This window comes from Lissotriton vulgaris, chromosome 4_1 (genome assembly GCF_964263255.1).
Source record: "Lissotriton vulgaris chromosome 4_1, aLisVul1.2, whole genome shotgun sequence".
Lineage (NCBI taxonomy): Eukaryota > Metazoa > Chordata > Amphibia > Caudata > Salamandridae > Lissotriton > Lissotriton vulgaris.
The window spans coordinates 2,062,359,057-2,062,373,823 of record NC_141691.1 but is presented as its reverse complement, the minus strand read 5'-3'; the positions used below and the strand labels follow the sequence as shown (position 1 = coordinate 2,062,373,823).

Genomic DNA, 14,767 nt, shown 5'->3' with positions numbered 1-14,767 from the left:
AGTATCCCTCGTAATGTTTAAACATACCACCAATGGGAACATTGCCTGAGACCACCTAAAGGTAGTTTGAAAACTTTTCCACAGAAATTTCTTTATTTTTCAGGGTTTAACACTTCTGACCCTCCCTTATTTTATTATAAGTTTGCACCTACACCTGCACAGAAAAATATTTTAACTAACAACAAACCGATCTATTCTGCATCCTTTAGTGCCCAATGTCTGAACAGGGTTCTGACTTATGGAAAGACAATTGACACTAAACCAGTCTGGGGTTCAAGGGATTGGCAAGTTCAGGGTACAGAAGCACTATTTAGAGCGTGCCTCATTCCAAACATGAAAAAGGGGAACAAGGGGACCCTACTCACAGCGGAACCAGGGCAGTGTGTATATCCAAAGAACAATGGTTCCTGTGGCATAACAATTTATACAATATATGATATTAAACAGCTTAAATAAGCAATATTAACTTGTAACAGATAAGGGTATGGCAAGGAAAGAAGCACACGTATGCAAATTTTATAAGAAAGACTTCTTATATTTCAACTCATGAAGGTATCCATATTTACAACAGCAACACATATGCAAAAAGTTGTATGTACAAGGAAGTGCAGTGTGTCCCAAGTGATTTCGTGAACAGAACCAGAACAAACACAAATAATAAGTGATCTGTACAGTTTTGCGTTATGGATATTTACAACGGGAATGACCAAGCGTTATAATATAGTAATTGCTATCAGTGACTATCTACAATCATAGATCACTGTGCTTAAAAGGTTCTTTCCCTATGGCGTCAAGGGCATTTCGACCTGCTTGATGGAGGTCTCGTCAGGACTAAACAGTGCGGGACATCTCGTGGTGTCTCAACTCAACGCAACCCATGTGTGGTGAAATAATTAAGTTTGACTTACAGTGTACCCAGCCGGGCACACTGTGAATATCATGGTACTCGTGGTAATGGAGACAATTTTCACTCTAGTCGCAGCAGAGAAACAGGATACTACCTGCTCGTTTAACACGGGTTAGCACAATCGCAACTTCCCGGTCGTCTGTTTGGTAACAGTAGAGTTCCTCTACTGTTACCAAACAGACGACCGGGAAGTTGTGAGTTCCTCTACTGTTACCAAACAGACGAACACAGGATAGGGCACTGCACTGGACCAAAAACCACTGCAAAGCACACAGTATCAGTATATAATAAACATCACACTGTACTAGACAACAAACACAGTACTAGGCTGTCCTAGATAGCACACTACACCAGACTGCATACTGTGTACATGGTGTAAAACACTCACAGTACTAGAAAGAGCATCAGACGTCACACAGCACTAAACACTGCACTGCACTAGAGATTACACTGCAAACTACAGTACACGGAGTCGAGCAGGACTGCATTTGATTAAAAGTTCACACTATGCAGCCTCTCCCAGTGAGAGGACTGCACTGCAGCCTATATAGGTTCAGGGATGAGACACACGTTGGTTTCATTGTGTCCAGGATCAAACGCCCCCCTGAAGGGACCCTTCAAATTGCCCCTCATTTCTGTTTACTCCTGGTCTGAGCCACAGCGAGTGGTTCTGGTTTTGGGAGGGGTCTTATCACACATCCGTGTCCAGGGCATGCAGCATTCCCCGCGGAATGCCCTGGACACGTTCTGACTAGGAGAAAGCCCCTGTCGCCCCCCAGTTGTGGATGGTGCCAACCCAAACAAGGTCAAACATGATTACACTCAACTCAAGTCTATTCACCTTTATACTTCTTCATTTCCTCTTCCGGTTTCCGAATCTTCACAATTTCAATATTTGTTTCTGTTTCTTTTCTTTTCTTCATCTCCTGCTCTGGACCCTGAAACTCCACCTTCTTACACCTGGAAGGACACACAAATCATATAAGTGTTATTAAACGCAAAGAAAAAGAAGCAGCACAAACACCCTGTTGTTAGAAATAAAATACTGTAATGAGTGCCTGTAGGACAGCACTTTGCTCGTGTTACCACACACATAATAATGACGGCTCTATGGGTATCCAAAATGTCACACACAAGATCCATCTACAAACAAACAAACACACGCACTTTGACTCAATTTCTCCCACTTTTTATCTCGCTCTCTCTGTGACTTTAAGAGTATAAACAAAACTGTGAACAAGCACTGTCATGAAACACACACACACTCCTTCTCTCTATGAAATTGTCACTCTGCTCCCCTGTAACTGAACAATCCCTGTCCCTCTATGTACAGATACAGAGTCCCTATCTGCGTCTCACTCTCTTTCTCTTTCTTCTGTAAGATGACACATAGCTCCTAGAGGGGTATAAGTATAAGCTTTCTAGGCTCCTGTGAGATGACACATAGCTCCTAGATGGGTACAAGCATAAGCAGTCTAGGCGCCTGTGAGATGACACATAGCTCCTAGAGGGGTACAAGCATAAGCAGTCTAGGCTCCTGTGAGATGTCACATAGCTCCTGGAGGGGTATAAGCATAGCTCCTAGTGTAGATGGGCATAAACCATGGAGTCTCTAAGGTCCTTCACTTTGTACCCTGCTTCAAATTCTGTTTGTGGATATTAGATTTCAAGGCTAGGACCTCTGGTTTGACTAATTCTAGCATCTTTTTAAAATGGATCCTCATCTTCTCTTCTTTTTCTTGTTGTTGTGAACTGCTCCCAGGTGCCATTCTGTAAAGAATTAGCCCCTCTGTTAGGACCCAAACTGCTTTCAGATTATCCTAAACCACGTGCACTGGATATTCACTCCAGGGCAGCTCCAAAAGTGAAATGGTCCCACCAGCAAGCAGGTGCTCTTCTCTCCAATTCCTGTCTGTGTCTCTTTCACTCTCCTCTTCTCCACCTCCCTCTGCATTTCTCCCTTCTTATCGCTTCCTTCCTGTTCATCCACCTTTGTCCCTTGTTCTATGTGTCTTTCTCTTTCTCTATCCCCTTACTCTCTCTTTCTGAATATTTCAGTCTCCATTTCTCCCCCTCTCTTCTCTAATGCCAGAAGTGAGGGTTCTGGACACTTTCAGGGGTTTGAAAATTAATTTGATGCTAACTCCTGAGGACGCTGACCCCTGAGGATGCTGACCCCTGAGGACGCTGAACCCTGAGGACGCTGACTCCTGAGGACACGGACCCTTGAGGATGCAGACCCCGGAGGTTGCGGACCCCGGTAGACGCAGACCCCTAAGGAATCTGACCCCTGAGCCTCATCACCTAGCAAACAGGACTCCGTCTGCAATCAGGCAACCAGCATCAAGCAATGGCTTGAATCAGCCAGCGACACTGTCGCTCGTTTTAAGAGAACCAAAGTCAAAGGCCCTCATGATGCTCAGCGCTGATTCTCCAACGAGCTGAAAGTAAAGAAACTAGCACTCAGGCAAGCTGAGCGTAGCTGCAGAAGAGATTATGCCCCAGATAAAAAGCCACCTACATTACCCTGCTAAAAGACTATAAAAACTCCATCCTCGAGACTAAGGCAACCTACTTCTCCTTGAAAATCACAAATTCAGCCACTAAGACCAAGGACATCTTTTCTATAGTTGACGAGCTATCACAACCCGACAGAGTGATAGCAAAATCTATCCCCTCACAATCACTATGTTATTCCCTGGACTCGTATTTCATGGAGAAAATTGCCACCATCAAAAGCAGCATCCCCGGTCCAACGCTCTCAACAGCATTCCTAACCACATGCAAAAATCCCCATGTGTTGGATCAAATCCCCCTGATCTCCAGGGAAGAGTTTTTCGTCTTACTAAAAAAGTCGGATCAGGCTCCCCTACTGACTGCTGCCCCCCTCACATCTTACAAGAAACTTTCCTCACTAGCCCCGAACCCCCCTCACGCTCCTCAATAAGTCTCTTAGACAAGGCACTGTCCCTGACACCTTTAAACATGCCAAAGTTGTTCTAATCCACGCAATGCTGACCCCTTGATCCAGAGCATCTTTCACCCTATTTCGTTACTCCCCTACCTTAGCAAGATTTTAGAGGCCCATGTAGCAAACTGCCTTAGCTCATTCATTGAACGCTCCCAGTTCCTTGACCCCAAGTAGGCAGGATTCAGACCAGAAAACTCTCCACTGAGTCAGTTATTCTAGCAGTCATGGATGAATTCAGGAATGGGACCGATCAAAACATCACTCAGGCCCTGGTACTCCATGATTTGTCAGCCGCTTTTGACACGGTCGATCATGACCCCCTGAACGATCGTGTCAGTAATGCTGGCATACAGGGACAGGCTCTGAGGTGGACCTCCTCCTTCCTACATAACCAATTTCAGGCAGTCCGTCTTGCCAACTTCTCAGCTGAGAAAGTCAGGCTTACCTGCGGAGTCCCCCAGGGATCCTCTCTATTGCCCCTTCTATTTAATCTATATTTGTTACCCTTGATCCGGTCATTACTTAATACTAAAGTTGCTGCTTTTAACTATGCAGACGACCTCCAGTGAGTGTTTGAAGTTGACTCTTCAAACATCTCAATCTCCAACTTTCAATCCACAATGAGCTTTATTAGTGAATGGATGTATACCAATCAACTAAAGCTCAACCCAGACAAGACTGAGCTGATCCTGACCGGAGGTACTTCCAATCCTTGGAACTCCAACTTCTTGCCCCCTCTCTTAGGCAATCCTCCCCATCCAGCAGAATTGGTAAAAAGCCTCTGGGTCATAATAAGCAACGATTTATCCATGAAATATCAGATTGATGTGGTGGTATCAACCTGCTTCTTCCATCTATGGAGAATCAGAAAGATCTGCAGATCCCTGACCACCGAGGCCCGGACTTTAGTTCTTCTGGCCTTGGTCATTTCTCGCATTGACTATGTCTACTCATTTTATGTTGGCATCCCGGCCTATAAACTCCACCGCCTGCAACTGGTTCAAAACCAAGCAGCCAGGCTAATTTTCCATCAACCCAAACACCAACACGTTCGCCCCTTGATGAAGAGCCTCCACCGGCTTCCGGTGGCTAAACGCTGTGCATTCAAACTGGGCTGTACCATCTTCGAAGCCCTTGCCCGTCACAGCCCTGAATTCATCTCGTCCAGGATCCATCGCTATGCTCCCTCTCATGAACTTCGATCCTCCCACCTGAACCTGCTCACCATCCCCACCTTTAAACGGAAAACACACAGTGGCCTTAGATTCTCTCTCTTGGTCCCTCAATTCTGGAACTCCCTCCCCATGGAATCCAGATCAATAACCTCCTACGCCCAATTCAGAACACTCCTTAAGACCCTTCTGTTTTCTCAGGCATACGAGTAAGCTTCTGTTATTTCTACTACTGTCGCCTCCTGCTCACAGCGCAATGAAACCGCCTGGTGTAAGTGCGCTCTACAAATATTTTTAACATAACAAATGTGCTGGTATAACCCTCTGAACATACAGCATCACAGTGGAATGAAACAATTGAGCATAAACCTCTGAATGTTAAGCCTGAATATCAAATGTATTACATTAACATAAGTCAACAACACTATTTCTTTGTCTTAGATTGAAGAACTGCAGGAAAATTCTCAACACTGACCTGCCACTGTCTGTGCATTAGATGCGTTCATAGTTACTAATTCCCAAGAATATTTTTTCTAATTGTGCCCACTTCCATCTTTATTAATACATTAACGCTGAGTTCTTGGATCATGTCCTCTCCTTGAACTGAGGCAACACAGGGGCCCCAGTTCTGCAGCCCTCTGGGTACTGAAGGATGTGGCGGGTTTAGGAGAGGATGTGGCTTTCCAGAGAATTCCAGTGATGTCCCCATAGCATTTGATGGACGTTTGAGGATTGGCAGGGGGGGCAGCAACTTCTGAGATCTAGAATACTAAGAGTTTTTTGAAACAAGGTTTTCCTGGTCTCATGTGGTATTTCCATACGATTAGGAGATTACTAAAGTTTCAAGGTCGCACTCTAAGAACTCAAGTACAGTTTCTTCGAATGAAAAGGACTGCAGATGTTTTAAGAACAAAGCGACATACCTCAACCCTGTTTCAAAGATGGGAGAGTAGCTATGAGGTGATGTACATATAATAATTGTAGGACGTGGTGTAGCTCTGGCAGCAGAGTGGATCTGTGTGAGCTCAGACCTGCTCCTTACACACTGAGAGGAGGACAATAAACCAACCTTACCTGTCCAGGGTGCTTCTAACATCCTGCAAAACAGAAGAACAGAGAGAGGGACATCAGTTTCAATGACAGATTTTAAAGATCCGGAAGCAGTTTAGGTAAAATACAACTTGTAATATTCATGGTTTAAGTTAAACACATGCAAACATCTCACGCAAAGAGACACTAGGGTGCAGATCTCACACCTCAACACACACTGAATGGCGTCAGGTGCTCGAGCGCCGTGTGAATCTATAAATGGGAGTACATTACAGTCTGTGATATTCTAAATTAGGTCACGTGAGGGTGATACTTTGAATGGTGTCACATGACAACCTATTCTGGAATATTTTGCATGGGGTCACATGAGACAAGGTCAGCTATTGTGAATGTGACACCACAGTCTGTGATACCCTGCATGCGGTCTTAAGACACAGCAAGGACAGTCCGAATGTGGTCACATGACGGTCTGTGATACTCACAATGGGGTCACATGACGGTCTGTGTTACCTTTGGATGGGGTCACGTGATAGTCTGAATGAGTCACACGACACAGCAGAGTCTGTGATACTCTGACGAACCACAAGGGTCTATGTTATGACAGAGATACAGGACAGTCACATTCTTTATGAGTCCGTTCCCTCCTTCTGTTTCATTTCCCACCTCTGACGCGCCCCAGGCTTTACTGTTCAAGAACGGTGAGCGCCGACAATGGGAGGCGTGGTGAGGAGGCCCATTTCATGGTTTATGCAGCGGGTCGGATGCAGAAGGGACTCACTGGCTGGCGGGGATGGGTGCCTCAATGCCAGAGAAGGTGGCGGAGGAACACTTTGTGTTTCGAAGTGAACGGTGAGTGAAGCACGAGACACCTAGCGATTCTCCAATTGGATGATAAGATGTGAATGAAGTGGTATTGTAGTTTAGTTCCTATATTCCCAATAGGCTCTGCGCATTGGAATAACATAAACAGCAGTGTAGACGTAGGACTGAGGTCATCTAGGTCTCTACTGACTATGTTAGACTTAATTAGTTTTGCCAGCTAGCTCAGAGGTCACTACAAACTTTCTCGAATGAATAGGGAGGGGGTAACTTCCCTGATTTAGACAAGAAGGAATTAGCTTCTGACAACCATATAACATGACAACTTTGCTCCCCCAGAATAAGGAGTATATCTCCAGAGTCGTGTGAAAACAATAGATAGCTATTTCACTCAGTTAATCACGCATGCTTAATTTCACCAGGGTGCAGAGAAATAGAGAGACGGGCGTTTTCAATAAAAGGTGTTATTTTATTGAGCAGTCTTCTTTCTCATGCAAGAGAAATGAATTGCCACAATTGTAATACTTATCATGAAGTAAAGTGCGTACAGTAAAAGGAGTATTATGAAATAATACTGTAAAAGCATTGATATGGTTTCTTAGCCATATGATACTTTAAAACGGATAAAATATTTACATACATAAAAACATTTGACTAACGAACTCAACTGGTGCTTCTAAGGTACGCCTACCCCGGTGTACCTGACCTAAGCCTAACACGTGGGAAGGAGTAAGTAAGTTGCAGTTTTAAGTTAAGTTGGGTTTTTGCAAAGCATCTGAATCAAGAATTCTCTTTAAGGTTTGAATCAGCTCCGTACCTTGGTTATAGAATGAAGGAGGTCTTGTATCTCGTTCTCAGGACTCAATCTCCCAGTAACCCGCAAGGGTGACTGGAAACACCGGAGCTGGATTTCTTGGCGTGAGAAAAGGCAGCTTCTTTCCCGGTGTGTCAAAGGGAAGGGACGGCTTCCTTCGGCTCTTGCATCAGCTGGGCTTCGGATAAGTAGATAGCCGCTCTGCTCCACACCACCGTGTGTTGCTTAAGGCAAGTGTTGGTATATTTATACCTGGAAGGTGCCGTGTTTGACGTAAGGTTGGACATAAGACGTCAATAAAAGATGTCACTAAGAACTGGCTGTTCTTTTAGTGCTCGCAGGAGTTCTATGACAAATCAAAACAAAGGCATGGAGAATTCACAGGTTGCTGGAGGTTTGGTGTGTCGAAAGAACTCGTTGTGCTCTCTAGGAATCTAAGGAAGTAGCCTTGCCGTATTTGGGCTGTGTGGGCTATGACTAAATATGGGTATGATTCTTATGCCTTTATAAGGACATGATTTATCATAACCACATAAGGGCATAAATCAGGAATATTTAATTAGGGTCCTAGATACATTCACATCACCCACTCCACGTATAATGTCCATCATTACTAAATACTAAGCAATATATAAACATATAGGTATGCATGTGTTTTCCAGCCCACCCCAAAATACAATGGATGCATTTGAAATGGTATAGATACACGAAATGAGTATTATACTGTACGCTTTCAAGCAGAGTTATCATTCAGGAAATGCAAATATAAATATTGGCTGAATGCATTGCGAAAATTACATTTATGAAATGGCTCTGAATACAGAAAAAAGGTCGAGACCATTTCATCACATAGTTATACAAGATTGTACATAGGCTAGAGGCTGATTTGAAATATTGTCTCTAGAGTTTCTAAAAATAGAACTTCTGTTCTCTAAGAATAGTTCTACTTTAAGCAGAGTACCATGTGCCAAAAAACGGTAAATATTTTGGAAATTTGGGAAAAATAATTTCGTTCTCGGGAGGGGAGAAAAAAAATTGTTTCACTGTCTTTTTAGAGTTCTGTTTATCAAAACTGAAGGCCGAATTCAGAGTTCAGGGAACGCTGTGAGCTCGCTTTTTCAAATATTATTCTCGTTGTTACGGGAGAACATTACTTCTGATAGGCCGGTAAAAAATACGTCTACAACAATAGGTGAAAGTTGGGCCAACTCCGAAAAGGTGGAAATAGTGCATATGTGCGATGCATTGCCATCATTGATGTCAGGATCAGCAATGTTCACAGAAGGTTATACCTGTGTGGTGCCGCTTTCATCTCGTACCTCACTGCCACCTAATCGTAATGGTGAAGTCTCAACGAATGCCGTCATCAGAATAGGTAGCCGCTGGGGACAACACGTTGCATGAGTCGTTACCGGACAAAGCAAAGCATCGATATCCATTGGTACTGCTGATGGTAGTGTAAGACAAACGTCCAACACGCATTCTTCTCCGCATAGCAGACATCGAAGCACAGGTAAGATGCAATTTTGCCAAATTGTTCTGAATGAAAGAAACCAGGTAGTATTCAGATCTCTTAGCCGGGCCAATCCGAGGACTTTAGTGATACGTTCTCGGTATCGTATTGCTAGGATCGTTTCTTCCATCGTAGCCAGAGTTTTGTCTGTGACTTGGCTTGCCATATCGGAGCAGAAGGAACAAAAATAAAATTCCTGCTACAAGTCCCAAAATAAGAGGCAGGCCACCGAAGAGCGAATGCACAAAATTCGGGAAGATGCCAAGAGCTGCTTCGAAGGGTGTTAGCAGTCCCGAAAAAATTGTCTTAAATACATGTGCGATTCCACTGGAATCTGACATGTTTAAGATTTGACTGAACATTTCTACGAAATGCACGAGGCAATTTTTTGATAATAGGGTATGTATCTCTGCCGCTGTCCTTGCAACTTGCAGGTCATACGTCTCTTTGGACGAGGTTAAAGGCACAGTTGTCTGTAAAAGAATAGACTTCATTCTACTTAAAGTATCAATTCGAATAGAAGAGATATTCACATAAGGCCATATTGCCGCCTCCATGTCTGGATTGCTGTTTGGATACAATACTTGTATACAGCAAATGACCCTGGGCGTTACAGTTACGAGAAAGGGTTTTCCTGGCATCATGCCACAGCAGCTGTGGTCACTTATTAGAACGTAGCTACCGTTGGATAGTTGTTTGAAAAATGGCTCTAGCTGTGTAGTAGGGGTGCCCTGCAGATGACATGAAAGGTTGTTTGATGAACCTTCACAGGCCCCATGCAACTTAATACCTTGACACAGGAGTGTACTGCTTACTGATTTTTTACAATCATTACCACTAGGAAATACCTCTTTTTTCCCTTCACTGTAATATTTGTGTGTATAAGGTAAATTCCAGGGCGATTTGATGTATCCTTTACCCAACCTTTCATACAGGCCTGCTGGTATATATTTTTGGCAGTATTGAAACTGAAAAGTTGTTATCGGGATTGTAATGGTGCCATGTATTATCCATTCAATGGCAGGTCTTTCTGACATTGTCAATGGTAATCTCTCAAGTTTTTCAATGCTCAGTATTGTATAGTCTGCTCCTTTTTGTGGCAAACTGATTTGTTTATCAGTAAGGTTAAAGATAGAAAATAATGACGTTGTGTTGATAAACGCCAATGCACATAGCCTGAACGCAGGTTTTGCAACGTCCAGCCTAGCTGTACAATAGAACGTAATTGGGACTGGCCATGTTGTAATATTAGCATGTCCTGCTCTATTATATCAATAGCAGATGATACAATGCTGTCCAGTGAATAGATTCTGGAGGACAGAGTCGTTAACCCATTGTCCACTTCAGAAAGTGATTTCTCCAAATTAATACGATCAATTTCCCGTATTTTTTCTGCAGTTTCAATTTGTTTTAATTTCCAAGCTTCATTGTAAGCTGCGTATATACCGGCGTATATGAAACATTTTTAATGCTGTTTGCGAGGTCCCATTATGAAATCTCGCAAGTCAGCACCTTCTTTAAGTAAAGTTAAGTGTTGCTTGATTTCGGGAAGTGTGGATTTCTGTAGCCAGTCAAGGCATAGTTTTCCTACACTATATGTTGTAACTATCCCTGGATATTGTCTCTGGGAATATCTAGGGTCTGGCCTGTTCTGTTTGAACCCCTGTATTTTGTTCAGTAATCTATTTTGACAGTTATTTGTGTCTATGGGCCAGATCAACCATTTTTTCCAATCAGGATTTGTTCTGTTTTGTTTTAAAATATAGGACACGTTTAATCCCTCATCTGTAGTGGTGTTTCAGGTTGTTTGCTAAATTGTGTCATTCAGGAACATTATTTATTCTGGGATCATGCAGGCTCTGAATAATGCTTCTAGACCTTGTACCTGCCATTCTTTTGTTCCCCAGATGGTTTTTGTTTCAATGTTGTTTTTCCAAAACTCAAAACCAAATGTAGACATTTTATCATAACATTTTTCAGAATAAATCAATTTAGTATTTGTCAACATGTTTTTCATTCCTGTCTTATTTAACATTTTGAAATAAAACGTTTCTGGATCAGTGTAATTAAAACCTGAAAAGTATTGGAATTTTTCATAAAATGTTTTCGAACTGCCTATTGGTGGAGTCGGACAATGTTCCCATTGATTATAAGTAAAAACATTTCTAGCATTTGCAGATTTATGCGGATAATGATGACCATAGTGGTTGTAGCAATACATTTGTTCATAATTCGATGAATCCTGTAAATAATCATGTTCTGTACATTTTGCTGACATTTCTAAATCTGACATCATATTATTAATATTTTCAAAGTCCCAATCATCAGAGAAAGAACTTGGTGTCACAAAGTCACTTAATGAAATCTTAAATTGGTGTGAATATTTCAAGCGCTCTACAGGGCCATAGATTTCACAGTCAGTTCTGTCCCATGCTATACCACCAGGTATATGCTTTGCTGTGATGTTCACTGATGATAGTTCTCTTTTCTCTATGTGAGAGGATCTGTGTGGTTTCAGGACCAAGTTGATGTTCTGACTTTCTGTGTCCATTGTACTGTATTTTCCATCAATAAATGTTCCCAAAATTAAAACTAAGATTAGCCAAAGTAGTAGGATAAGTACACCTAACACAATCCATAGTTCAATCCGAGGGGAAATCAGATATGTTTCTTTGAGTTGATGAAAAAGCTCTGTAATTTTCTTTTTGAAAGTTTTTGTTGCTGGCTTGTCTCCAGGTTCACTTGGATGATCGGAAAAATCATCAAAGTTGATAAAGTAGCCAGATGCAGTTCTGTCAATTGGTGGGATTGCTTCCGGATTTCCATTGATCTTTGCATTTTCTCTTGTTACATTTGTACAGTCCGAGGCTACATCGTTGTAGACTGGTGTTTCTTCATGAACTGTTGCAATTTGGGTTTCAAGAGGCACAAGTTCCATGGATTTGTTGCATAGTCCTTTTTTATTCACTGAAGGTTTATCGAAAGTGATTAGTCTTTCAGTTTGAACCTCTTGGATTGTAGCAAGATTTGGTCTTCTGCTACTTCTTGGGAGTCCACTGGGTCTACTACTTATTATTGGCCACATGATTGTGGTTTCACCAGGTCGATGGATGCAACTCTGTTCTCCTTTTTACCAGCAAGTGGCGGTAGTTCTACTGATCTTGTTCCGCTGACAGTTAAGACAAGTACTGCTTTTCTGTAGGAAGGCCCAAATTCCTTCTTCACCGCGATCTTTTCTCTGACCAGGTCCACAATCTTTGGAATCCAGACAGGTCTTGCTGGGACAGGTGGTTCTTCAGTGGTTGTTGGCTTAGACTTTATGTTAGTTAGACTTGTTTCATTCAAGTCCTGTAAAACAGCCAAATGATCTTTGATATCAAAGGTTTTTTCTTCCACCACTGAAGTTTGACAATCTAAATCCTGGATTTTCATTTTAGTGCCGAACAATAGTTCATATCGAATGAAACCCTTTAGAGAATTTCTTGGCAGATTGTTAAGACTACGTTGGACACTTGTAAGATGTTTGACCCACCCATCACCCGAACCTAATACCCTCGCTGTTATAGATTGCTTTATGTCACGGTTTTTTCTTTCCACAACCGCATTTCCCTCAGGATGGAAGGGAGAAGAGTACCTCAATGCAATGCCCATGCTGGTCGTGGCTTCTTTGTAAGCTTGAGAGCTAAGCGCAGGACCCTGGTCAGAATGTAGCATGCCAATTGCGTATGTGCCGATAAAGACTCACAAATCTTTTATAACAGTTCTGGCGTCAGCCGAGCGCTGGGGCCACATCTAAATGAATCTAGTCTTAATAATTATGGGGCCGCATTTGTCCGGTCGGACGTCTGCGCTTAGATAGCCTGATGTTGTCTAATAGTGGTGTCTGGGCTGGTGCCTGGTCCGGTTCACAACTGTGATCTTTGCTGCAGTCCTCACAATTCATTGCAAATTTGTTAATTTCTATGCTCATCCCCAGCCACCAGTATTGTGATTGTAATTCTATCAGAGATTTCAGGATCTTATGGTGCCTCAGACCCAATCCCATGTGTGCTTCTTGTATCAAGAAGATTCTCCGGTTCGTGTTTGGAATTACTCTATCCCCCACTCCAAGGATTCGAGCAAACGGAACGGAGTTTGCATCAATTATGTATGTATTATTGAGTGGATTGTTGAGAGGTAATGCCGCATAGTCGCCTTTTAATGAGGCTTTTACTGCCAGCATGGTTTCTCCATCTATTTGTTTTTCTGAACGCTTTTTAGTGGCTACGGAAGCCGGTTGACCAGCTGCCACTGTGGCTCTATCAGCCAATGAATTCCCTGCAACGTGAATGCCATCACGTTGATGACTCAGTGTATGTATCACGTGAGTCTTTTGTAGTTCTTTCTGCAAAAGAGCTACTTGTTCCCATAGCTTTTTATGCTTTATTGTGGCACCTGTGTCATCCTTGTAACCGTTTCGAATCCAAGTCTGCATGCTCTTATTGTAAGACTGGACGCAGTAATGTGAATGGCGCACTATCAGTGTGGGGAATTCGCGATCGGCATTTTAAGCGCCATCTTTAGAGATCTTATTTCAGCTCGCTGAGCTGTACAGTTTCTTAATGATTCAGTTTTAGTGACCATTGGTCTGAATTTACCTAAGCGCCACCGACCTTTAACAATTGCACACGCGTTATTGTAAATTTGCTTTTCTACAACAAAATGTTGTGCAAATCTGTCTGTGTAAATTACACAGGTGTACTGTTCGAGAGGCAGGATTTCGGTCGGCAGAGGATATTCATATTCGTATTCCAGATTTTTTAGTTTTTTCATTTTCGGATCAAAATAGTCTTTCACGTCTTCTGCAGCAAGAGAATTTTCCCTTTGTATCCATTTTGGATCTAATGCCACAGCATTTACATTGCGTGGGCTTGTTAATGCCTCAATGGCTAATTCTGCTGTTAAAACAGATATTCTCTTGCCTTGGGCTAGGGCTCCTTCTCTTGCTACAGCAGTTTGAACCGCTGTCAGAATTTTTTCTGTAGAACTGAATTTCATTTCAGCTTGTGTGTACAAATGTGATTTGTAAACTATTGGTACCATTTCTCGCTCATTAGAGGTCAGGTATGTGAATCCGCATCTTCCTGGGATGACTCGGATTACAAGGTTGCGTTCGTTGCGCGTGTTTGCAGTTTTGTTTTAGTTAACATGTCTGTCTGTAATGATCTCAAAATTTCTGTGTGTTTTTGAGTTTGGAATTGGTTTGAAATCAGGTTTCATGAATTCGTAGAGAGGTTTAACCCTCTCTGCATAATTTAGAATGTATGTTCTTCCGAAATTCAGGAAACCTAGTATTGATTGTAAATTCTTCAGCATTTTAGTTGCTTGGAGTACTGCACATTTCTCTAAGAAATTGTCTGCTAGGCTTTTGCCTTCACTTGATAATTCATATCCTAAAAATAGGACAGTTAGATAGGCTATTCTTGACTTTTTAAAGTTGAATTTGTAACCTTCCGATGCGAACCCAAGTATTATGGTGTTC

At 42.4% G+C, this 14,767-nt stretch overlaps 1 protein-coding gene across 1 annotated transcript in view; it reads right to left on the bottom strand.

Moving 5' to 3' along the window:
• The window catches only part of LOC147724983 (E3 ubiquitin-protein ligase TRIM39-like), a 331,308-nt gene that overhangs the window by 183,490 nt on the left and 133,051 nt on the right, over positions 1–14,767 (bottom strand). Inside the window, exons 2-3 of the mRNA XM_086966463.1 lie at positions 6,125–6,147; positions 1,749–1,867 (exon numbers count right to left, since the gene is read on the bottom strand). Of these exons, the coding sequence (XP_086822589.1) occupies positions 1,749–1,867; positions 6,125–6,147 (142 nt within the window). The remainder of the gene's footprint in view (positions 1–1,748; positions 1,868–6,124; positions 6,148–14,767) is intronic.